Here is a 26,242-nt window from a genome sequence, read left to right as displayed (position 1 = left end):
GTTCATGAATGCCCGAGGCTCCCTTCACAAATTTTTTTCCCACACTTGTGGTGGAAGCGTGTCCTCTGCAACCTCCCAAGGTGGATGAGCAGATTTTTTATGATAAATCCACTGTATCATCCTAATCTCCCGAAGCCGTTGCATCCCTTCTGCTATAGCATACCAAGGAAGCTGCCATTTCAACTTCTTTAGTGTAGGCCACATTTTGGTGCATGTTTCAACCACCAACCAAACTCTCAGAGCCATTTCTAATTCCTGAAGGTACAACACTGACCCGATCCAACTTCATGTTCTTTGCATCATTATTCCATACCCCAATACCCATTTCCACACATGTTCCTCTGATTTCTGTCTAAATTGAGAAAATCAGGCTATGTTGGAGTAGAGTGCATCTCATGGGTCATACTTTATGCCTTATCTTTAGAGGCCAGCAGGGACTTGAATGTAGCTACAGGTCTAGAAGCAAAGAGGGGTGTTGGGGTAGATCCTCAGAAAAATGTCAGTGGTGTCTGCAAGGCACACTAAGTTACCTTCACCTACAGGAGCCACAGATGATATTGTTATTGCATGCTAATATCTACTCCCTGTCATGGGCACAGACCCACTTTTCCCATTTTAGCTGAGCACATTATCAACCAAAATAAGAATGACATTTCCCAGCTTGCTTTGCAGTTAGGCAAATGGAGAATATTACTAAACTCAGACTAACAGGATGTGAGCAGAAGTGATTCTTGCAGCTTTCTGGCTGTACCCATAGAGGGTGGGGAAGGACTGTCCCTTCTGCATCTGCTTCCTCTAGTCTAAAGCTTAATGTGGACTTGCTTGATAACGAGCTGTCTTGAACCATGGAGATGAGTACAACCCATGTGGGATAGAAGAGCATGGGCTGCAGCCCTGGGAAACTTCACTGAGCAGAGTTAACATACCTGCTTCAATGACCTACCTCTTGACTATCACAGGAGTGAGACTAAGTTTGTCATATCTAAGCATCATTATGCTGAGAAACCTATATGGAAAAGAGAACTCAAGAAGAACAGAACTGTCTTTTCTTAGAACTGGCTGACAGGGCCTTCTATCAACTGGAGAAAAGAGCCTACTCGCTACCAGTCAGGACTACAAGCTTGTTGGGCTAATGACCAAGTGGTATATTTATGGGAGAATGGTAACAATGGATTGCCTGATTTGACCAAGGTTAAGGCTGGAATGTAACTGACCACTGAGAAAAGCCCTAAGTACCCTTCTCAGAAGAACAGATTCTGGGGGCCTTAGGGCAGGGGAAGGCACATCTGGCATCATACAGGGTAAAGATGGAATGAGCCCAAGAGGCCAGAATGGAGGCCTGAGGTTCTCCATGCTGTGGGACACACAGGATGTAGAGCCACACAACACGTATGTGGACTGAGAGGAAAGCATGAGGGTAAAACTTAGAGGAGCACCCAGGAAAAAGGTGTTTAATGTGGACAGCACTTGCACCCAAGGCAGCAGTGACACCCACAGTCTTGTCACAAATGTGCAGGCTGAGAAGCAGAGGGATGGCTTGTTCACTTGACCTAGAATTTTTTGAGCACACCAGACAAGGCCCCCGGGGGAGACAGGGTACTTGGTGTTGACCAAGTTGAATCTAAAGTAGGATGGAGAGTTCAGACGTGGCAGCAATACTGAGGAGACAATAACCTGAGTTTGGGTTGCAGAATAAAATAACTCTAAAAGAGAGCAGTTAAGGTCTCAGCAAAAGCATCCCCCTCCAGGTGACTGGTGAAATGGCCACAGAAAGCCTAAGTAGTTTCTGGCAGAACTGACCTCACAGATAGGCCAAATCCATTCCCTTTTTAAATAAAATATATTTATAATTTTCAGGTTCATATACAAAAAGAGTTTAAATATTTCCATCCACAATATCCTAGTTTAACGTAGAATTATGCTCAAACAGTACAGCACAAAAGGGAAATTTGAAAACAGCAAGTGATAATCAGAAAAATTCACAGTCCTACATGATAAAGCAGGGCAAATAAAAATTATATGTATATGCTGCAGGCACCATGAAAACATTTTATAAGCTGGTAACTGTTATACATAGTTTCTTTTAAAAACCCACCAATACATTGAAAAATGCAAAACTGTATGTTGCTCTTAAATTTTAAAAACAATTTAGCTAAATGTTCTCTGACTATTAGACAATTACTAGACCATTCAGAAATTATGAAATTGTTAGAAACTGTGTATCTGATGGGCTTTTCATGAGGTTCAGTATGTACTTCTCATCATTTTGATTTTGCCACATCCTAAACAGATCTGGAAGGTCAAGTGGAAGCTCTGAGGAATATGACAAACCTTGACTGATAGCCAAACATGTAAAAAAAATCACACCTGTAATCTTAGCATTTTGGGAGGCTGAGGTGGGTGGATTGCTGGAAGTCAGGAGTTCAAAACCAGCCTGGCCAACATGGTGAAACCCCATATCTACTAAAAATACAAAAAATTAGCAGAGTGTGGTGGTGCACGCCTGTAATCCGAGCTACTCAGAAGACTGAGGCAGGAGAACTGCTTGAACCAGGTAGGTGGAGGCTGCAGTGAGCCAAGATCATGCCACTGTCCTGCTGCCTGGGCGACAAAGTAAGACTATGTCTCAAGAATAAAAAACAAAATGTTTCCCAATACTTTTGTGTTTAGTCTCAGTTCAATGGTATTTTTTAAAATTTTGCTTGACTGATTCCATGTCCTCAAAGCAACTGTTTAAATAAAAAATCACAAGATCTAATGTTGTAGATTATACACATGGTATCATCATATTGTTCTTTGTCAATTGTTCTTCAATATCCAGATGGGCTTATGCTGTTTAAGTTCTCCTGAATATTTACGCAAAAAAAGCGTAATATTATACACATCATTATTATGTAACTTCACATACAATTGACTGTTAGTAGCACATGCTAGAAATAAAATCACATTAAATAAAGACTACGAAAATGATCCTGAAAGATAAAAGTAAACATTACCAGTATTGTTCTAGTTAGAGCAAAATTTAATTGTTCTCAATATTGTTTTAAAATTCTATTATTCAGAAGAATGCAACAGCAGAGATTTGGAATATTGAGTAAAACTGGTGAGAAAAATCCTGATAATTAAAAGTTCTCCACATACACACACACACACACACACACACACACACACACTTTCACATAATTTGGCTCTAGGAAGGCACTAAGTTGCCTTCCCATGAACCCCCATCCTCAGCTCAGCCTTCTCCTGGCCCATGCTTTTACCTCCTAGTCTGTTAATTTTGACTGACACATTGAAACATTGCCTGAGCATCCCTGCTCTCTGCTCATCTTCATAAAGGTAACGCAGCACCTGGCATGTGTTAGGCTTTATACAAGATGTGCTGTGCACACAATCTTACAACCACCCAAGGAGGGAGACATGAATATCTCCATTTTACAGACAAAAAAGAGAAACAAACAAAAGGAACTCTACAATCACACAGTGAAAGGCAGAACTGTGATGTCAATGAGAGACTCTTAAACTGCCCAGTGACAACACCATCCTCCCTCAAAGGTGAAGTCCAAAACCATCTGCTCATCTCTGACTATGAACAAACACACATCGCCTGTAGAGAAACACATACATTTACAACGCATCAGGATGGACACACAGCTCCAGCCCCCGTGGCTCAGGCGACTACATGCTCATGCCGTTCTGTGTGGATGAAATATTTTATTTTAGAAATAAACTAAATTTCCGATCCTTTCCACTATTCCTTTTTTCATTTTTGAACTTGATAAATAGTATCTACTTATATAAGGCTGAGAAAGCATGACGGAAAAGCAACTTATTTTATTAAATGCTTTCCATGAATCCTTTGGCAGCTGCAGCCACCTACCACTGAGAGCTACAGCCACTGCGATAGGGGAGGCCAATGCTGATCACATAAACATTAGCTTCATTTGTAATTCTTGGGCTGTGTGGAATTGTGATTTCAAAATGATATATATTACACAGGGAAAACATATCATGCTATAAAGATCAAATTGTGATTAGATAGCCATATCTAATATATTTCAAAAGTGAGCCCATATTTTTACTCACACTTCAATACAACTATTCTTAAAGGAAGTTCTAGAGATTCTTCCTGGATTTGAGTATTGTTTTTCAGAGCACTAGCTGATTAGTTGATTCTTCTTTGTGGGACACAGTCCCCTTTCCGGCTCTGCTCTTTCCTAAGTTCTTGTTGCCTGTTTCAGAGGACACAAAAACCGTGGTCTCTAATCTCCTGTTCTTCCAAGTGAGACTTCCCCTTTCCTACCCCCAAAAACGTGTAAGTCATTTCTTTTGGGCAAGACATTAGGAAGCTCCAGGCAACACTGGGCAAGATGGAACGAATGGTCAAGATCATGAATTAAAAACAAATACACCAATGCATTCTTGACTCTGGAAACAAATCATATACCTAAAGATGGATGGTATAGCAGAATCATGTTAAAAGAAGAGAAATGTAAAATACTTGTGAAATGTTCAACAATTATCAGATATCATTATAATTTTTAAAGACTGCATAATACAGAAAGTCTTTACTTTTGTATATTGTGTGTAAGAAAAAAATCACATAGCTAGCAACTAGTCATAGATAATTTGGGAGACATTTAAAATTTTTGGTGGCTACAACTATATGCATACCCATCACTGGATATTCATTTTGGATGGTAAATAACATATTCTATTATGGTTTTGTTTTGCTTTTAACACTCAAGAATCACATAACACCTGCATCGAAGAAGCCTGATTTCACTCATCACTTAAGATTTCTCTCATAGAAAAAAAAAAGAAAAAAGAAAAAAAATCTGTAAGCATCAGATTAAACACAATACTTAATTTTTAACATCTATCATTAACTAAAAATACTAGGAATCTCTGTGCAGAAAAATTTCTGTAAGCTTCTGCAAAGGCTTAGCTTTGAAGGCTGCCTTTTCCAGATACAAAACGTAAAATCAATTCTAATGACAAGCAGACCTTTGCACTCACCATGCCCAGAAGGGAAACCTGAATATTTGACTTAGTGGCACCTTGGGAGTAGACAGACCTGAAAACCCTCTAGTAACCTTGGAAATTTCTACTTTTTGCAGAAGAGAATCAAATGCTCATATAAGGTGGCATCTGCGCAGCCTTCTTTTGTCCCTGTAAGTAAGTATCATGATTGGAAGGTATCAGTAATTTTCCAGAATGCAGGTGATCTTTCCTAAGCAGCCAGCATGTAAGGGGGTTGCTAGGATCAGGCCTCCCAGGGCTCAGACTCTCTTCTGGCCAGGGGCCAGTCCACCTCCTCTGCTTTCTCCTGAGTTATGCTTTTCCTAGGGTGGGGGAAGCAACAGGTTCCAGGCTGAGCAAGGGGAATCACTACCCTCTAACCCCCTACACACTCACACTCACATATACTCAGAACACACATTCACACTCATGCACTGAAATTCACCTTCAAATAACCTCTTACACAGTCATACACACACTCACACACCCAAGTTAGTCTCCCTGAACCCAGAGAGGTGTGGGAGTCCTTAAGAATGATTTGGACAAGGAAGGCAGCCCCCGAATCTCCTGGGCAGACTCAGCTGTCCCCTGGGGAGGAAGCAGTTTGCAGGCTGGCCAAGGTTACGATCTTGGCACCACTGGAAGCCCAACTCCTCCCAGGAAAGTCCAGGGTAAAAGTGGACTCAGGGATCCAGAGCCCCCAGCCTGCCCTGGGGCACAAGCCAGTCAGCAAGAGCTGAACAGTGTGCTGGCACCACAGAAGAAGCTGGGCGGGGGTCCCAGTGGGGAAAGGCAGGGCAGACCCCAGTCCCCCACCTCCATCCTGACTGCAGAGTTATCACCCCATGCCCCTGCCAGCGCAGCTGAGCCCAACCTGCAAGAGCCTACACTAAGGGTGAGGTCGCAGGCAATCGCTGCTGGCATTTTATTCAGCCACTGGTGCAAGTCACAGAGTGGACCGAGCTGGCTGCAGGGAACCACCTGCCTAACTCTTCCAACAGTCACAGTGAGCTGCTGCCCTGTGGAGAGGGGGACGGTGATGGGGAAGAGGATATCCATCCTCCAGGAACAGTGGGGAGGAGGAGGGGAGATGGAGGGACTGAGAGGGAAGAGAGCAGCCTTTTATTTATTTGTTTGTTTATTTTATTTTATTTTTTTAATTGCATTTTAGGTTTTGGGGTACATGTGAAGAACATGCAAGATAGTTGCATAGGTACACACGTGGCAGTGTGATTTGCTGCCTTCCTCCCCTTCACCTATATCTGGCATTTCTCCCCATGCTATCCTAGTGCCACTCCCCAGGACTCCTTCCCGGTCTGCACTGAGGACCACAAATCACGCTTCACTTTAAAAGCCCCTTGTTAACTCTGCCACTAGCTTCCAATTCACAATAGTAACTGTGTCAGGCACAGTGCCAAGCGCTTAGGATACAGAGATCATCCCTGAACAGTGACACTCTCAGTGGGTAAGGCACCTGAAGAATCCCTTCCCAAATCGCTTTTCAAGCTGGCAGGGAGAGAGGTGCATATCCGCTTTATGGAAGCTTAGCTCTTCATCTACGCGAGTGAGATTAGACCCCTGCAAAATGGAAACTCAAACTGCAAAGTAGATGCCAGCATCCACGCGCGGGTCCCTCCTGCTGCCTGGGGACCCCGCTTGGCCACGCCTTCCCTCCACTCGGAGCTCCTTCCTGGGTTTTCCGCTGAGGTTTGTTGAAAAGACGCCTCCCAGACACTTCAGTCACTAAGTGTGCTACAAAACTCTCCGGGTAACTGTCCTGACACTCGCCAATCGTGCTTGAGCCCCCATTCGACTCGCACAAAGAAAACATTTAACACATGTGTGATCAACCTCTGGCGAGATGCAGAGTCATCAACCTCCGGCAAGAGTCAAAAAGGTGGCCTTTTCTGCGAAGGCCACGCCCTCTGTAAATACGGTTACTACTTGGTGATAAGGGCTCTACTTCCTAGCGCTTGTTGGGGAGAGGGAGAGCAAGGCGCCAGGGTCAGGCATTCGTTGGAGAGGAATTCAATGTCACAGGCACTGCCCGTTTGAGTAGAAACTCAGAAACGGTCTCACTCCCAGAACGCAGCACCCAGTTTCTTTGCGCGCCAGGCCAGTCCTGTGGAAACGGTGCAATGCTTGTCTGAGCGTTGAGGAGGCTCCTGTGCGGTCCTCCTTAAGCCCTGACCAGTCCCAAGGAGTTCCAACCCTGCTTTCTAACCCTTTAAAATCTGGAGAAGGCGGCCACTGGGAGGCGGGACTAGGTGTCGGGGGCCTTAGCATCCAGACCTTTTGTAGTAGGGGCTTTTGTGGAGGTTTAAAAAATAAGTCACAAACTTCAAGGCACTGTCTCCCTGTACCTCGTCCCTTTTTTTCTTTTCTGAATGACCGGAATCCTTTACTTCTTCCTTCAAGGTTGCTGGGATTTGGGGTTTGGGAGAGATGGTCTGCTGTGCTTGTGGGGTCACTGGGGCCAGGGACTCAGGTAGGAACCTGATTGTATCTACGATGGGGATGCATCCGCCTTCCAGCCACATCAATGGCCATCCTTCGTGCACAAGTCAGTACTCCACGAAAGAAAATCCATCTGTAACTAAATTCAACAAAAACAGTCTCCAGCACATGCCCATCCGGAGCACCCGGCTAAGAGAGACCCTGATCGCGCGCCCCTGAGTGGGAAGTGAGAGGCCCCGGCTGTGCACCAGGGACTGCTCGTCTGACGCCGCCGGCCTCCCGAACCAAACCCGAGAGCACCTTCACTTGGTTAGGAAGACCCCACTCGAACGCCCCCTCATCCCTGACCCGCGTCCTCCCCAAGTGCCCTCGGTGAGCCGACCAACTCACCCACTGCCAGGCAGATGGGCAGCAGCAGCCTGAAGATGAGCCCGCACACCACTTCCGAGGCCATCGCGTCGGTCCGGGGAGTCGGAGCAGAGGGGCGAGGCTGGAGGGTCCCTAGGGCTGCTGGGACGCCAGGCCCATGCCCGCCTATGGCCTCGTGCCGCCGGCAGCTCGCAGCCACCCGAGCATCTCCTCAGCGCCTGCCGCTGCGCTCTCCGCCTCGAGGGCGCGCTCCCTGGGCTCTCGGCCGCCCCTTGCCCGTCAGGCTCTGGGTAGCCCCTCACCAGGCTCTTGGCGGCCACCTAGCCCGGCGCCCGACCCCCTGCGGCGGGCCCATGAAGTGTAGATCCTGGATCCGGCAGCGGTGGTGGCTTCCTCAGGGGGTAGCTGGTGCCGGGGCCGTAGAAAGGGACGCTTTGGGAGGGTCGTGGGAGGCGGCGAGGAACTGGGGCAAGAAGGGCTTGCTGTACTCCCGCCTGGTTCCCGGGAACGTAGTTCAGGGGCGGCCCAGGAGTTTTCTACGCAGAAGCCCCTTTGAAGCCACCGCGTCTCCGCTGTCCAGCCTCTGTCCCGCTGCCCACGCAGGCTGCAGCGCTCTGGCCTCGGCCCGGGCTCTCGGAGCTGCCTGGCGGGCTCCGAGTCTCACCCTTCAGCCCCTGGGCGGCCCGCCGCGGATCCCCGAGCGGCGGCGCAGCTCAGCCCCTGCGCCCCCCTACTTCGCGCCGGAGAGACCCGGGCGGGAGCTTCCAGGTGCGCGGAACCATCCCCGCCTCAACTGGGCTCGCCTTGTGGGTCCGGTCCGCGGGCTGCGCTGTGAGTCCCTCCCTCACTCGAAGGAACAGCGCGAGCGTTGGCAGAAATGGAGATGAGAGCGCATATCGGGTGGGTGGGTCTCCCACTCCCTCCTCCACCGCCTCAATGTAAAACTCAAGAGAAAAACCAGCGCCGTCCAGATGCCCAGCGCGACCCCCGCCCGCCGCCAAGCAGCGTACTTCTCGCGGCGCAGCCGGGGCTTCCCGGCGGCGCGCGCTTCTCCACCTTCAATGAAACTTTCGAAGCCCTCACTCGAGGACGGGCGTGTCCCGCGGCCAATGGGACTGCGGCTCCCGGGCCTGCGCGCGCGGAGCCCGCCCCTGCGCTGCTGGGAAGCGGGCGCCTTGGCACTGGCGTGAGGGCGAACCCCTACCCGAGGCTCCTGCACCAGGGAGAGGCCGGGCCTGGCCTGCCAGGTGGGCTGCGCGCCTTGGCTAGCCCTTCGCGGGCACCCACGCCCGCTGCCTCCCGCAGCCCGGCGGCTCTGCACGGTCCTGTCATTCCGGTAGTGCACTCTGGCATCCTGTCCACCCGGCCGGGCCCTGAGCTTGCCCAAACCCAGGAAACCGCTTAAGGTCCGAGAGAAAGGCACGGGCCGCAGGCTTGAGCAGCACTATGCGACCCCCGGCTTGTGCTGGGTCCACAGCTTCGCGCTGGCGTTGATTGAGAGGAATAGAGCCGAATTCATCCAGATCATTGACCCTGCCCATGTTTCTCTTAGCAGGACTCTCCATTCTGAATGGGCTCTGGAAAATCCAGGGTCTTTCCCAACAGATGTGCACCCACTTTGTGCATTTGGGGAAACTCTTGTTTTCACCTCAGGTTTGCTCCTTGCTTGTCGTGGCTCTGGGGAAAGTGTGCGTTGGCACTGAGAATTTTCTCCCTTTCCCCCAACGCCTTTTTGCCTGTTTTCTAGGCAAGTTCTAGGGAAAGGCTCTAGCTGGGAGACTGCAGTGTACCTGGGTCTTTTCTTTGACTGTTATCCAAGAGTGGAGGAGACTTGCTAGAGCACAGAAGGGATCTTTCCTGACTTGAAGGAAGAAGCTGTTAGCATCTGTAGAAATGACTAATCAGGACTGGCATTCCATCAGGAGGACACACTGGGAAGGATGTGGCTTCCCTTCCACACCTGCATTCCTGAGTTGCATTCTTTGGAGTGGATGGAGCAGTGAGCTGATGAAAACCATGCAAACCCCTGTCTTTTTAGCCATCTGAAGCACTTTTGTGGCCGTCCCTTTTTTGAGATAGGGGAAGCTTGTGGTTTGAGCTCAGGTGTCTTCACAAATTCTCTGAGAATTACAGAGAAACTATGAACCATTGCTTTTTGAATGAAGAATCAAGACAATTGGAATATTGTGAAGACTTCCTGAAACTTAAACCACTCATGTGCTCTGCCGTCCTTAAGAAGCTTAGATAGCACCTAAGTCCTGGTGTAGTCATGAGCTCAACAGCAGACCTACAGGAGAGGATAGAACTTAAACTAGCAGCCAGTCACTGAGTGCTACCAAGAAATGGGTTGTGTACCCCATTTGTAGAGGCCTGGTATAAATCTACCACTAATTTTGATGTTCATAAGTCTGTCTTCATATCCATGCCCTCCCCACCTCACCCCCTGTACAACACATTCTTGGGAGCTAATAGGTGAGGAAGGACTCCTGAATTTTAAGATACTGTGTCAGCACATGAATTCTGTTTTCTCTGAATATTTTCTTGTGTTCTTAACAGGCTTCCCCTAATAACAACTGTCTAGACTTTTTCCACAATAATTATCTTTCAAAATAACATAAGCTGGGAGGCATAAGGATATCAGCACGTAGGTGGTCTTACCAAATACACTTCGGGCTTTCTCTGCCACAGTGTGTACCAACTTGGCTGTTCAGGCTTTAGAGATTTTAACAACTGCATCCCAGTTCTGAGACTTCTACTGTATGTACTCAAGGGGACGTTTCAGCTGTCTAGACTACATCTGATATAGGGTTTTCCATCCTGGCTACATGTTGCAGCCACCTGGGGAGCTTTTGAAAAATGCTCAGTCTCCACACTCCCTGAAATCCTGATTTAATTGGTCTGTGATGGGGCCTCCACAACAGTATTTCTTTTAAAGCTCTCGGATGATTCTTAATATGCAGTCAGGGGTGAGGATTGCTGTCCTCATTCACATATCAGATTCAGAAAACAATCCTTTGGCTTTCCAAACCAGCATCTCCAACCCTCATCCACCTTTCTGAAGATGTATTTTCACACTGGACTTGACTTCAGCATACACATTGATAGCAGCAGCATTGCTTTTACAAGGGCTGTTTTACCCTAAATTTTCCCTACTCTCTTAGGAGCAGTATCTGGTGTGTAGACAGGTTAGTTTTTAAGGACTCACCAGCCCATGAGGGTATTGATCACTGTGTTTGGGAGCTCTGCTTGACTGGCAAACTTTGCTCCCAAACTAAGCCTGATCTTGTCCAAAATCTAAAAGAGTGTATGAGTTTTAAAATGCTTTGTGGAGAAAATAAAAAATGTAAAATACATATAGGCATATTATTTTGGTATTTCATGAGTACCTGATATATATAATCACAAGTTTAGCCCTGGTAATGAATTAAGCACCAGACACCCTATGCCTCTCTGTATCCACAGTGCCAAAGACTTCTTTTTATCACTATCGAGACTTTTAGTGCCTTAGTTTCTTCATCTGAAAGTTAAGGAAAGCAGTAAAATCTACCCAATAGGGAGCCTACACAGAGACAATTTATAGAGTTCTTAGAGAAATGCCTGGTGCAGTAATCATTCAATGAATATTGGCTGCTATTATTCCTATTATTGTTGTTATTGGAAAACAAGAACCAATTCTGTGTTTAGGAAGCAATTATGTTAAAGCAAAGTGACCTGATGTGAGACGAGAGCAATTTGTTTATGCTCCCAGCAATATGTTTAAGAACTGATCATTTTCCTAAGTTTTCAAGGTTTTCTCTATAAAGAATGCATCACTTTGTGCCTTGTGTGCATTTCATCTCACCTGTTTATCTTTTATCTATTTTTTTTTTTTTTTGTCACCAGGACTGGAGTGCAATGGTGCAAATTTGGCTCACTGTAACCTCCAACTCCCAGGTTCAAGAAATTCTCCTGCCTCAACCTCACGAGTCGCTGTGTTTACAGGTGCACGCCACCATGCCTGACTAGTTTTTAAATTTATAGTAGAGGCAGGCCAACCTGGCCTCGAACTCCTGAAAGCCTCCCAAAGTTCCGGGATTACAGGCATGAACCACCAAGCCCGGCCTTAGCTTTTACCTTTTATAAATTTGGTTTAATATTGTTCTGATTGACAAAATCATTCAGAAACTCCATCTTTGTCCCAAACACTAATTTTTTTGGTATCATGCTTACTAGGGAAACACAGATAATGTGAGTATCTCTGTGTCATGTTTAGCTGTATGTCAATTATTCTCTGGGGTACTTTGCTAGCTTCCTTTGAAAGATCTCAGAGATGAATATTGTCCCAAACAAGAACTTTACAAAACAATGTCTCCCACAAGGAATATAAAGTTTGTCAGCCTGGTATTTTCTTCCTTCAGTGAAATCTGCCAAAATCCACTGATGCCATCCAGCCTGTGGAGAATGTGGTGCCTCCTTAACTTAATTAAGGAGGACATCTAGCATTGGTCACCTGTATTTTTCTTAAAACATGTTAATTAAAAATTTTTTAAGTATATATATTTTTACTTCTCACTTATAATTATCATTGTGTCATAAGGCACAGTATTTATTTAGAAGTTATTTTTGTTAGAGGCTGCAGAGACTTGGGCTCTTATTCTTAAGAAAACTTGGAAGCTGAATGGCTTTCTTCTTCTTGCTAATATATGCTGAGGTTGTACATTTTTTAAAAGCTATCAGTTTAATGTTTACAGCAGAAGTATTTTGAAGTCTCCAAATTTCAGAGACCTAGACAACTTCTAATAATGTGTTTGAGACATGGTCTGATTATACTTCTGCTAAAGAAGTTATCCTTCATCAGAGCAATGCACAGTGAAATTCACTGTCTCTGACATCTGACCCTTTGATGGAATCTTCCTACTAAGCCTATCTGAAATGAATATCATAGCTTTCACTGCAGTTTGTGAATTGTAATATGGATGCCGAATCTAAAGCACACTGCTGATTTGTATCTGTTGTTCAAGAACCTTGAAAAAACAGCTAACTGATGTGTATATAGGCCTTATCTTTCCAACTAGCTTGTAGGATGAGGACATGAATAAAATTTCATCTATAAAGAGGATATAAAGCAAAATATTGTTTCCAAGTGAATCATATTCTACTTAGACACTTCCATTACACACACACACATTCTCTCTCTCTCTCACCCATAATCACACCAGAAATATCTCAGATGAGGCTGGGCACAGTGGCTCATGCCTGTAATCCCAACACTTTGGAAGGCCAAGGTGGGCGGATCACAAAGTCAGGAGGTGGAGACCATCCTGGCCAACATGGTGAAACGCCATCTCTACTAAAATACAAAAACTTAGCCTGGCATGGTGGTGTGCACCAATAGTCCCAGCTACTTGGGAGGCTGAGGCAGGGGAATCGCTTGAACCCGTGAGGCAGAGATTGCAGTGAGCTGAGATAATGCCACTGCATCCAGCCTGGCAACAGAGCAAGACTCCATCTCAAAAAAAAAAAGAAAAAAAAGGAAAAGAAAAGAAAGAAAGAAAGAAATCTCTAATATGAAAATAAAAGAAGCATGTAAACTTGCATTTGGTTTTTGAAGGTAAACACATAAAGGTAGAGATTCCAAATTTGTGGGAGCGGGTGCTCTGCTGAAATTGATGACTTGCCTTGGGCACCACAGGCACCCAGGTGGCTGATGCTAAAACATGGAAACCAGCATTCATTATTTACAGCCAACATCATGAGCAGATTTTTATCTAGTGGTTGTCTAGCTACTGTCTGTGTATTTTCTCTTGAAGTGTTTGAAGAGGCTGCTGGTTGTAATATCATTTTTTTCAGAAAGGCTTATCATACTCTAAGAAATGTTTATGGAAGGGAACTAGAATTTGGAGGATAATTTTGCCATGATATGTAGTAAGTCAAAGCAAAGTACTAACCAAAAAAAAAAAAAAAAAAAAAAAAAAATTACCAGTTCTTTTTCTTTACTTTTAACCACCAAAATTAAAAAATTCAATTTGTCCATGTCCTAAGTAGATATTTATTGGTTTATGAATCAGAGTAATTTGGATTCTAGCTGTGTTAACTACATCGGGTTCTCTTCAATGGTCATAGCAATGTTAATATTCTTGGTAAGCTTAGGCGACTTTCATTCATTGGTTTAATTGAGATTTCAAATATGTTTATGGATATGAGTGTGTACAGGTTTTGAAATAAGCTATTTCTAGTCTTAACATTAGACTATAACTAGGACTAGTGGATCCCATCCAATGACTGGAGTTAACTAGGTTGAAGCTTTGTTCACTTATTCTCCTGCAGTGCCACCTTTTGGCTAGAAGTATATTGAAAATATAGAAGTACTTTTAGCAGAAAGCATGCAATTAGCCACAATCAACAAACAAACTGATTATAGCCCATATTGCAGGCTGATGGGCTCAGAAATAGAGTGCGCAGAACCAGCACAACCACTGTGTTCATAAAGTGACCATCCAGCAAGGAAAGACAGACATTAACCAAATATAAATAATGAAGAAAATAGCACATGTGTGCAAGGAACTATGAAGAAGTATTGGGCCTTATGGGAGAGTACAAATGGAGAAGCCAAGGCCCTCTCGGGGAGGCACAGGGGGACAGAACCCTTGAGAATGCGGTGTGTCACATTTGGAAGGGTGAGTGTGGATTCACCAGAATGGAAGCTCCAAGAGGGAGGGACTTTGTTGTTCATGGCTATATCCCCAGGACCTAAAACAGCATGGGGCCCATAGTACAGACCACATATTTCTTAAATGAATAAAGGAGTTACCTAGGTGAGAAGAGAAGAAATAATGTTCCCAGGCAGAAAGAACAGACGACATCCCAGAAGTGGCAGGGAGTACTATGTGTTAAAGGATTTAAGAGCAGTTCACAGTAAATTTCCATATTCCGTCAACTAGGCATCCCACACAGCTTAAACAGTTTGCCAGGTCATATGGTTTCCAATTTATAGGCTCTATTTTCCATTCAAATGGAACAGTAGTAAACATTTAATACAAGCAAAATAACAGACACAGGCAGAACACAGATCACAGGAATAAGGACCGTCGCGCAGGAAACCTGGAGTTCACCGTCCGTAGTGTCTTGTCTTCATGCTGCTGTTCGCTTCCCAGATGGGAGACCCAAAGTGCACTGGCAGGAAGTCGAGAGACTTTGGTCATTTCAGCTCTGGCAACGTCTTGCTGAAATGCTGCTAAATAAATTGCTTGACCTTTCTGGGTTTTGTGGGTTTCCCCACTTTGGGGTTTTTGTGTGCTCAGTCTGCTTTCTGTAAAATCTTTGTACAGGCAGAGCAAATGTGTATGTGCCCTCTGGGCCGCAGCAGTGCTGTAGCCAGTGAGATGCAGTTTCTCTGGCCAGGAGCACATTCCTGTGATCCACTTACTCCTCCATAGACGGAAGGCATTGCGGGCATGAGCATATGCTCAGCCACACACCCCAAATGGGAAAGCAGACCTTGAGGGTGAACTTCCTGACTCTGAAGAGCTTTTCTCTGTGGATCAGTGTGACACTTTCTCTGACTTGTCCAATGATAAGATAAACATCGTGAGTTCATCTAAGATTCTTTTAGGTCCTTCACACAAGAGTTTTGCTTGTTTGTATTGGGATGTGAGGACATGGCCCCTGTATTACGGTTCTCTAGGGGTACAGATTAATAGGGTAGATGTATATATAAAGGGAAGTTTATTAAGGAGTATTGAGTCACACAGTCACATGGTGAGGTCCACAATAGGCTGTCTGCAAGCTGAGGAGCAAGAAAGCCAGTCCGAGTCCAAAAGCCTCAAAAGTAGGGAGCCTTCAGTCTGTGGTGGCAGGTCCAAGAGTTCCAAAGCTGAAGAACGTGGAGTCCGATGTTCTAGGGCAGCAAACAGCCAGCGCAGGAGAAAAATATAGCCTGGGAGACCAAGCCAGTCTAGTCTTTCCATGTTCCTTTGCCTGCTTTTATTCTACCTGCACTGGCAGCTGATTAGATGGTGCCCACCCAGATTGACGGTGGGTCTGCCTCTCCCAGTTCACTGACTCAAATGTTACTCTCCTTTGGCAGCACCCTCACAGACATGCCAAGGAACAATACTTTGCATTCTTCAATCCAATCAAGTTGACATTGCAGTCCCCTAACTAAAATAAGCAGAAAACATAAGAGTCCTTCCCCTCGAGTGAGAAACAACACTTCTGGAATCAAAGTCCCTCCATGAGATGAAGTCCCTGTGTCCCCTTGCCTGGGTTATCACTGTCACTGGATTCCTTCCCTCTTTCTAATGAAGGAGAAAATGAGTTTTCTTGTATTCTGTTAATACAGCTGAGAAAAGCAAGCCTTTTAAAAAACAAAACATGCTACTAAATTAGAGGTGAATGAAACCAAGTTGTATAAAATGTCTTTCCAAAATTCAAGTTTCTGGTGTTACACATCTCAAAACACTGACAACTCTTTGAGATTCTGTAAGATACTTCTCTCCCACCTCAGACAGTCTAGGGCCAGCTACAAAATTTGTGTGCTCCAGTGCAACGAAAATGTGGGGTCCTCATTCAAAAGACAGGAAAAAAGTGCTGCTCAGAGTCCTTAAATAGAAAGCTTTTCCCTTTCTTCTACGGTCTCTCCCTCAAACTGCCATAGAACTTTATTTTGCCATTTAATGTTCTAAGTGAATGAAAGTTAAAATTACTTAAATTATTAGCATAATTTAACCAAAAATATTTATATTCTACAATGTCAGTTTTAAATGCAAATGTACGAGCATTCAACTCATATGCAGCATTGTGGAAATCCACAGCTTGTATTGTGTAGCTTGTACAGGCATATGCCTTTTGTTCTTAGCAAAACAGTTACAGACTGCATGGAACAAACTCAACTCTTTTTATTTCACTTCTCTATATACTCACATTCTTCCAACGTTCTCTGCCTCTGGATACTGCTGAGTAAGAGTGGGCTGACAGGGAAAGGAACTAGGGGTGTCCTTTCTCCCTTTTCCTTGCATGTCATCATTTTCACCATAAGTGGTTGGCCAACACATATGCTATTAGGAACAGGAGTAAGAAAGGATATGAGGAGATCAGGCGCATTCAGGACGGTATATGGCCATGTGCAGGTACCAAAATGACACATGCATCCCGAAAAGATGTACAACTGTTGTATACCAAGTTTTAAAAAGAAAGTATATGATACGTTTCTTTGATCATCAGTGATTCTTAGAATGCCATTGTCCTCTTTCTGCATTTGAAGAGATTCTTGTGCAAAGGGAAAACATGGTGTCCAGGGGCTATCACTACTGCTCCCCATCTCACTCAGTCACAAGTAATATGCTTACCTTGAACTTGCAGGCACTGGGGCTCCACAATAGCTCTGTGCTCACCTGCATCTAGAAGCCAAATGCAGATGGCGCAGCAAGAGCACCACACATGCATATTGCATGTGCGCCTCTGAGTCTGTGCACACCCCATTGTCTTATGGACTTCGCTTGCAAAACACAAGTTCAAAGGTAAAATTATTCAGATTTTCAGGCCAGGAAGAGCGTAGCAGTAAAGTAAGTGCAGTGTCCTCTGAGCCATGGTCCTGTGTGACTTGCCAGGCTGCATGCCATAAAGCCTACCCCGGAGGAGGAGGTGGCCTTCCCCAGGTACCAAGGAAGCCTTTCTTTCTCCAGCTGTGTGTTAAGCAGAGTCCTTTGTGTAGATTCATTTGTACAGCTAGCTGGATTCCAAGAAAAATTCCAAACACTCATGTAATTAAAACCTAGCACAGTACAATTCCCTGTACCCCTTAGAATCCAACTATGCAATTCCAGGTTCCACTCTAACCTGTCAAGATAAACATGTGTGTGTCAAGTCTTTCCTGGTAACATGCCTGGCCCCTAGAAAATTATATCCTCCTGGTCCCTATTTATGTCCCTCACCCCAGAAACTCCTCATCCCCCACAACACACACCTATAAAAAGCTAGATTTGCACAAACTGTTCAGAAAATTTTCAATATCCTCACATTTTAAACATTCAAGAACAAAAATAAGCATATACTAAGAATTACCATCATGATTATATACACTGAAATTTTAAGAGAAACAACAGCTTGAGGATAATATTCACAACAATGTTGCAGTTGCTATCCATATTGTTTAAATAATTCATGGATTTTCCCTAAGAGAAAAATAAACTAACACATGAAAAGATAACTTCACTAAAAGGTAAAATTAGAAAAATTAAATATAAAATTAAGTACAATGTTTCACCCACAAAATGGTTTATTAGCAACTTTAAAATGTCATAATTAATGTTGGCAAAATTATGGTGACATGGAAGCACTTATCTATTGTTGCATCTAAAGTACATTTGAAGATTCCTTTTATAAAGACATGTGGGAAAATATGTCCCAAATAAATTCTAGAAATTTATTTAAATGACTAATCCAAAGTAGGGAAGAAATTTTAGTCATAATATGTTCTCTAAAACATTTTTGATAGTAGTGGAAAAATTAGAAATAAGCTGACTATCTAGAATTTAGGAAATGGATTAACAAATTTCACTTATAGTTTATTCATAGTGTAGTATTAACTATGTTAATTGTAAAAATAATCAGTAGCAAAGTGTTTCTGATAAGTAAGGTTAAAGAGTTTTACCTAAGCGGCCAGGTGCGGTAGCTCACGCATCTAATCCCAGCACTTTGAGAGGCCTGAGGCGGGTGGATCGCAAAGTCAGGAGATGGAGACCATCCTGGGCCAACATAGTGAAACTCTATCTCCACTAAAAATACAAAAATTAGCTGGGTGTTGTGGTGCTTGCCTGCAGTCCCAGCTACTCGGGAGGCTGAGGCAGGAGAACCATTTGAACCTGGGAGGCAGAGAGTGCAGTTAGCCAAGATCACACCACTGCACTCCAGCCTGGCAACAGCAAGACTCCTTAAAAAAAGAATTCTACCTAAGCTATGGTTGCATTATAGAAAATGAAGTATGCTGAACCAATTTTGGCAGTGAATGGTGGATTTTAGCATTTTCACCCTTTATTTCCCTTTGGCTGGTGGCAACATTTTACAGTATTTTCTGGGCAATCACCATTTTTGTGTGTAAGTTCCTATACCACTGAATTTTCTCATAGTAGTTACATGATAACACTGATTCATAATTATGCAAGCCAACTTCACATCTAGGATTGATGTAAAAATAAAATGAGACATTTGAACTTACATTACCTGCAAACTATGAAATATTACACAAACCATGTAATATTATCATAGTTACTATAATTATTAATGTTTTTATTTTTAAACTATCAACTTTGAGGAGAATTCTCCAACCAATAACACATATTGTGCATATTTTTCTCCATGAGATTTAATTCCATTTGTTTCATGCACTAGATGAGCAGATGTTATCAGATTTGACAATTTGGTAGAAGCTTGGATGCAAGGAGAGTCGCCTTTGGGACATTTCTTTTCTCTGTGGAGTGGACGATGGGCCAGAAGATAATCCCCAAGGCATGTTAACATTAGTAATTTCACAAAGAAGTTTCCATTCAGAATGGAAAAGTGGCACAGCTGAGCAGACAAAGCTGTGAGCCGAAATCTCAGAAGGCGTGGGAGGTGCCTGCCTCTGTGGCTCCCTTGCAGAGGGATAGGGAAACATTCTGAACTAAGCATTTATAAACTCTGAGCATTAATATGAATAACTCTTATTTCTCAGGGTGGTTAGAAAGATCATGCGTCCTGTATGTTACATAGCTTTGTGTAACTGTCAGCATGGCACTTAGAGACTTTGTGAGAAATGCTCTCCATACTTTCTGGATCACACACACCTATCAGAAAAAGCTTCAACAAATGAGTAATTATATACTTGTAAGTTATAAATTATAGATGTATAAGATTATATGTTATCTATACTTGGTAATAGTTATATATATGTTTATAATATAGGATGTGATATATACACACATATGAGTATATATATATAAAATAGTGAGGTACATAAATATATATATACATATATGTATACATATTTATCATTATTATTACCTAATAAATCAAGGCACACCACACACAGGCAAGGATCATCATTAAATAAGACGTATTTCAAATATGTCTTGATAATATTGACATTTCTAATTCTTGTTAGTTATAATGAAATGATCATCGCTTTTATGGAAAATCTGCTATGGTGGCCTGAACAAATATGAATGAGTTTTTCTTATGTGCCAGGTGTGCAGAGTTGGGCCATTCTGGGCTGGCACAGCAGCACTGGAACACCCCCGGGGCCTCAAGCTGCTCTAGTCCCCTCGTCCTGTCATCGTGAACCACTGACATTCTCCTCACGTTGGCCTTCAGGTGTGCAAGATGGCAGCTGCACCTCTAGACCCAAGCCTACTTTCCAAGCTGGAAGAGAACAGTGACAAGAGAGCAGAATATTCACTGAGTGCTTCGAACGTTCCAGTTGCATTTTTTTTAATTTAAATTTTATTTTTTTATTGCTTTTAGGTTTTGGGGTACATGTGAAGAACATGCAAGATTGTTGCATAGGTACACATGTGGCAGTATGATTTGCTGCCTTCCTCCCCTTCACCTATATCTGGCATTTCTCTCCATGCTATCTCTCCCCAACTCTCCACCTCCCACTGTCCCTCCCCTATTTCCCCCCAACAGACCCCAGTATGTGGCGCTCCCCTCCCTGTGTCCATGTGTTCTCATTGTTCAACACCCACCTATGAGTGAAAACAAACTGTTCTTGTGTCAGTTTGCTGAGAATGATGGTTTCCAGGTTCATCCATTTCCCTACAAAGGACAAGAACTCATCATTTTTGATGGCTGCATAATATTCCATAGTGTATATTTGCCACATTTTCACTGTCCAGTCTATCATCGATGGGCATTTGGGTTGGTTCCAGGTCTTTGCTATTGTAAACTGTGCTGCAATGAACATTCGTGTGCATGTGTCTTTATAGCAGAATGATTTATAATCCTTTGGATATATACCCAGTAATGGGATTGCTGGGTCAAATGGAATTTCCATTTCTAGGTCCTTGAGGAATCACCACACTGTCTTCCATGATGGTTGAACTAATTTACACTCCCATCAACAGTGTAAAAATGTTCCTATTTCTCCACATCCTCTCCAGCATCTGTTGTCTCCAGATTTTTTAATGATCGCCATTCTAACTGGTGTGAGATGGTATCTCAATGTAGTTTTGATTTGCATTTCTCTAATGACCAGTTGCATTTTGAGATTGTTAAGAGATTAAAAGATTGCCTCCAAACTACCTTTTGCCTCATTCCCAACCAATGTGGACCTGAGTTGCATGGAGATCTATGAATTGCTCTAGGTCTCACAGCGAGTGTGGAGAGAGTTAGATCCAGCAGCTAGGTGGGCAGACTCTGGACTGAGGTCCTTTCCACTGCCCACAGTGGGCCAGGACAGCAGGCTGATAGGTGCCAAGTGCAGCACCACATGCATTCTTCGGGGGTCATGGGCTGTGCTCCTATCCCTCAGCACCCATGTACTGGCTGGGACTAACCTTAAGATCCACCATGACCTACATTTACAGAGCACTGTGATTACAGTGGTTTTTGAAAGCAGGACTTTAAAGGCAAAATGTTAAGAATGACTGGGAGATGAGAATGCTCAGTACCTAATCCCTTACCACAAGATCAGTGCACCTGCCACAGTGTCATTCAACCTCGATAACCTCCTTCAGCTTCTCAGTACATGAAATCAGTGAGATTAAGGAAGCTAGTTCTTATCCTCTATAGTAAAAAAAAAATCTGAGTGTATGAGTAGCAGAGAGGCATTACATGTTTAAATCCCAGCCTCTGCACTCAGGACCTGTCCTAGTTAGGGTGGGTTACCTAACATTTTGAATTTCTGTTTTCCTTAAAATAAAGGAGATAAAGTGTGAATAGAAAAAAATGGTAAAGTTGTTACTGCAAGGATAGGCCACTTGTGTAAAGGTCTTTGGGAAAGGAAGAAGCCAAGTCATTTAATCATTTTCCCAGAAGTGTGGAAGTTAAGTAAAGTTCAGTGACCCTAATGATGATATGTTGCATTTATCTGGCCCCTTTCTCTTAAGAGCACAGACTGGTTCTCAGACATTACCTTGTGAATTTGCAAATCATTCCTGGGAGTTAAATAGGAAAGAAGTCAGACAAAAGTTTCTGGCTTACCACTTTACTAAGAATCAGAAGTTGAAATATCCGCTCCATAAAAGTTGGCACCTTCTGTGCAAACATAAACTACTATATTACTCAAGTCATACTTAGGGAACATTAACTTGCAGATTCTTGTTATCTTTAAAATAACACATACCTTCCAGAAAGTAAGTCATTGTAATAAAAGTCTTTCTTGATTTCTTGACAAATGAAAGTATTTATGGAGTTTCACTCCCAGAAGTGAAATGGACAAACTGAAATTCAAACCTTTTCATCAATTTAGTGTAATAAATGTGAGATTTATCCCCCAGCACACGGCAATGAGTGGAGTATAATTGTACTTTTAGAACTAAGCTACAAAATCAACATAAAGCCGGTGAAGTCAGAATGCGAAGTCACCTTAAGGACAGAAAATAAGGCACAAGCCAACATGGTCTGACTATTCCCATTTAAGATATTAACAGATCTAAAGAAATACAATTCCAACGAAAAAGAAAAGTATGGGAAGTGGGAAGGAGTATTTGCCAGTGACCAGACAAACACTGTGCAACAGAAAAGGAGACTTGATCAATACGTTGCCAGTATTTTATCCCCTTAGCAAGGCAGTTCCTAGAGAAAATGTTTCCCTTGACAGGCATCCATAAGCACAGAGATAAGCGGTAAGCAGGAGGTTCCTGGGCCTGTAGAGTTTGGGAAATGGATCCCCAGCTGGGGGATCAGCTCAGACAGAAAGAAAAGCAATATCTGGAAGAACGATGAACCCTGCCAGCCTTACTCAGGTTCCCTAAAATCCAACCTCGTAAAAGTTCTTGGTTCTCAGTGAGGGTCCTGAGTGGGGGTTCTTATATAAGTGATTGACTGGAGGAAGAGCTGAGGAGAAGAGGGATGAGGGAGGCCGGGGGGCAGGGGAAGAAAGCTAAATAGGGATGGGGAGTGTGATGGAGATGAGAGCCTCAGTCTGGTCACAGAGAGCACCTGGAAATGCAAAAGGCATTACAGAGATGGCCACACTTTGAGAAAAGAGACAGGCTTTTGTGCCCCTTTGTCAGTCAGTTATTGGTCAAGAGCTGCCCAGGGTATGGGGTGCGGTCATAATCTTTCTGGAGAGGTGCACCCTCAATGCAACCAAGCGCCATGCTCTGAGAAGGGCAGCTGTGACCACAGTCAGCCAGTGCTCATCAATGCCTGGGAAAGGCACAAAGGTGAGAACCAAGAACTTTTAAGAGGTTGGCTTTTTGTTCTGTTCAGGGACCAGACAACTTAAAACATTGATGATTTCTCCCAGAACATACATTTCAGGGAAGTCTTTCCTCATCACTTAAAACATTGATGATTTCTCCCAGAACATACATTTCAGGGAAGTCTTCCTCATCCAAACGCATTCCCTTCCCTTTTAAGCTACCCGTAAACAAACTAATACACAAAAATAATAAGTTAGCCAATCCTGTGAAACAAGATGTTCAATAGAGGCTATGAAAGTCCCTCTATTTTCCAAGTACAATGGCTGAGCAATTTCTTTTCCTCCTGTCCACTTGCCTAAATGCTTTTCTTCAGCTTATCCAACAATTCTCATGAGCATTTACTGTATTTCAGGCACAGTTCTTGGCTCTGGGCATGTTGGTAAATAATGGAGCCACGGCACCTGCCCTTATATCCAGTCTAGTGTAGGACCTTTAAGAACTCAGCCCTAGCTGGCATAGGGTTCCAGGCCCCACCACAGAAAGTACTGGGCCACAAAGCCAGGGTTTTCTCTCCTGCAGATGACTGCACCTCTTGAGAATCCTCGCACCGGGTGGCCTTCTCCCAATGTAGGCAAGGTCTTCCATTAGGTCTGCTGTGCAGTGCTTGCAAGATTTAGACAGATATGTGGGCTGGGCCATTCTGATTGAATGTGTTGCAGCAAATCCTGTTTCACAGCCAATCACCCTCACAGGGTGGCCCGAATGCAGTTTGACAACCCTTCCTTGCAGAGTAGTCATAGATCCAGGCCAAAGACAACAAGCATTTACTTCTAATATACTTTCTATATTAAAAAGGATTAAAAGTGGGCATTGATATTGGCTGAATAACTTGGACTTGTAGCTGGGCAAATGGTTTTGATTTCACTTCACGTGGAAACATCAAGTTCTTCTTTCCTTTTCTTTTTTTCTTAAGGCTTCACACATCTGGTTTCTCTTCCCAGAGAGCTCTTTCTTCCTGTCTTCTCATTCTTCCATCTCACCTTTAGGTCACCACCTGGCTTTGTGACCCAACACTGTCTACAGGGGGTCTGGAATGCAGCACCAGGTGGGGCTGAGAGAATTCTGTTCCAACCATGCAACTGAACTTTTAGCTTCCTTTCCCACCCCCTCTTCCTCCCATTGTTCCATTTCTCAGTGTCCTGCTCATGTTCCTCATAACACTTATGACTATTTTAAATTTTGTGTGTGTGTGTGTTTATTCATTTTTGTCACCACAGACTGAAAGCCCCATTCATTTTGTTCATTATTCATGTGCAATTTTTAGCAGAGTACCTGACAGAAAACACACTTGCTAAATATGTAGGAGGTAGTGTGGGGTGGGATAAGAGTGTGGGGTCTGGAGTGAGTTAGCCTGGGATTGAATCCTGGCCTACCACATATTAGCTATGTGGCCTTCTATCCCTCTAAGCCTGAATCTCCTCATCAATAAAATGGAAATGTGCATAGTACCTCTATTTTTGGGTTATTCTGATGTTTAAGTGCCTTTCTTCCTGTTAAGTGCTTAGATAAGTACCTGACACATGGCAAGTACTTAATAAATGTAAGCTAGTCTGTAGCTTGGATTTAGAGGTAAAATATATAGAGCTCTGTGAAACGGTGTGATAGATACGAATAGCTACAGTAAGAGGAAGCCACTGAATCAGAATGACAACTGTACAGAGTCACTGTTACTCTGAAGCTCTCCAAGTTTGCTTTGTTTGCACTTCAATGATCCCGTTCCACCCTGCAGGAAAGTGAAAACGGGAACTCTTGGAGTTCTCGGGTGCGCCCCCTTCTGGCCGCGCTACAGGGTGCAGCGAGGCAGACGCAGGCACACCCCGGTCCCCGCGGAGCGGCTTGTGCATCGCTCTCGGCAGCAAACAGCCTGGGCGTCACTAATGCACGCTTAAGGCGTCATTAACGCCCGGGAGGCTGAGCACTCCTTGGATGGGGACACCCACTTATGTTCACCCTAAACACCAACCGCAAGACAAAACACTGGTAAGCACAGACACAAAGGAAACAAGTCTTTGCAAATGGGAAAAGGAAAGACTAAGGGAAATGACTTATTTTAGTAATCTACAAAGAAGAAACATTTATCAGAGACACATACATACAAATATTCCAGCCCACAAGACATTGATCATCCAGGAAATCAAAATAGGCTCAAATTAGATGTCTACAAAGGAGAAAACAGAAAATGCAAGAATTTGCCCACACTGAAAATGTTAAAATCATTTGCTTAGATGGACCATTTTGTCTTCATGAAGGACTTTTCCATGCTTATGTATGGGCAGACTTCAGATTCTTGGTTTGAGAAGGAGTATTTGTAAATTTAGAAAATACTGGTGGAATTTAAACAAAGTCCCTTGGATGAGACATAATTTTGATTGCTCTGACTAATGCCTGCGTCTGAGCATGCCAGGTCACCAGAGTCATCCTGTGAAGGCCTTTTGTGCAGAGCAGGTGAAATGCCGGTGCTCACTGAGGAGATTCTTCAACGCCATGTGCACAGGGAGCCCCCACAAAGACTCATCAAGAATGGCGGGGCGGGGCCGGTGGAGGTAAGTGTAGACATGTTCTTCTCATAGCTTTACTTTTTATTTTTTGGAGACAAAGTCTTGCTGTGTCACCCTGGCTGCAGTGATCTGGCTCACTGGATCAAGAGATTCTCCTGCCTCAGTCTCCTGAGTAGCTGAGACTATAGGCACGCACCACCACTCCCTGGCCAATCTTTGTATTTTTTTTTTATTGCATTTTAGGTTTTCAGGTACATGTGCAATACATGGAAGATAGTTGCATAGGTACACACATGACAGTGTGTTTTGCTGCCTTCCTCCCCTTCACCCACATTTGGCATTTCTCCCCATGCTATCCTTCCCCAGCTCCCCGCTCCCGCTGTCCCTCCCCTATTCCCCCCAATAGACCCCAGTATGTAGTACACCCTTCCCTGTGTCCATGTATTCTCACTTTTCATCACCCGCCTATGAATGAGAATATGCGTTATTTCATTTTCTGTTCTTGTGTCAGTT

General features: G+C 43.9%; 1 protein-coding gene across 6 annotated transcripts in view; it reads right to left on the bottom strand.

Annotated features, from left to right (window-relative positions):
• PIEZO2 (piezo type mechanosensitive ion channel component 2) overlaps positions 1-8,902 on the bottom strand; it is a 493,339-nt gene extending 484,437 nt beyond the window's left edge. For all 6 annotated transcript variants that reach the window (XM_003734614.7, XM_054243960.2, XM_054243956.2 and 3 more), the window contains exon 1: positions 7,870-8,902. In XM_003734614.7, coding sequence (XP_003734662.3) covers positions 7,870-7,933 — 64 coding nt within the window. In that variant the 5' untranslated portion in view covers positions 7,934-8,902. The remainder of the gene's footprint in view (positions 1-7,869) is intronic.
• Positions 8,903-26,242: the final 17,340 nt, after the last annotated feature.

The sequence above is a fragment of the Callithrix jacchus genome, chromosome 13 (genome assembly GCF_049354715.1).
Source record: "Callithrix jacchus isolate 240 chromosome 13, calJac240_pri, whole genome shotgun sequence".
In the NCBI taxonomy this organism is placed as follows: domain Eukaryota; kingdom Metazoa; phylum Chordata; class Mammalia; order Primates; family Cebidae; genus Callithrix; species Callithrix jacchus.
The sequence above is the reverse complement of the archived record's forward strand: the minus strand, read 5'-3'. Positions and strand labels throughout refer to the sequence as shown.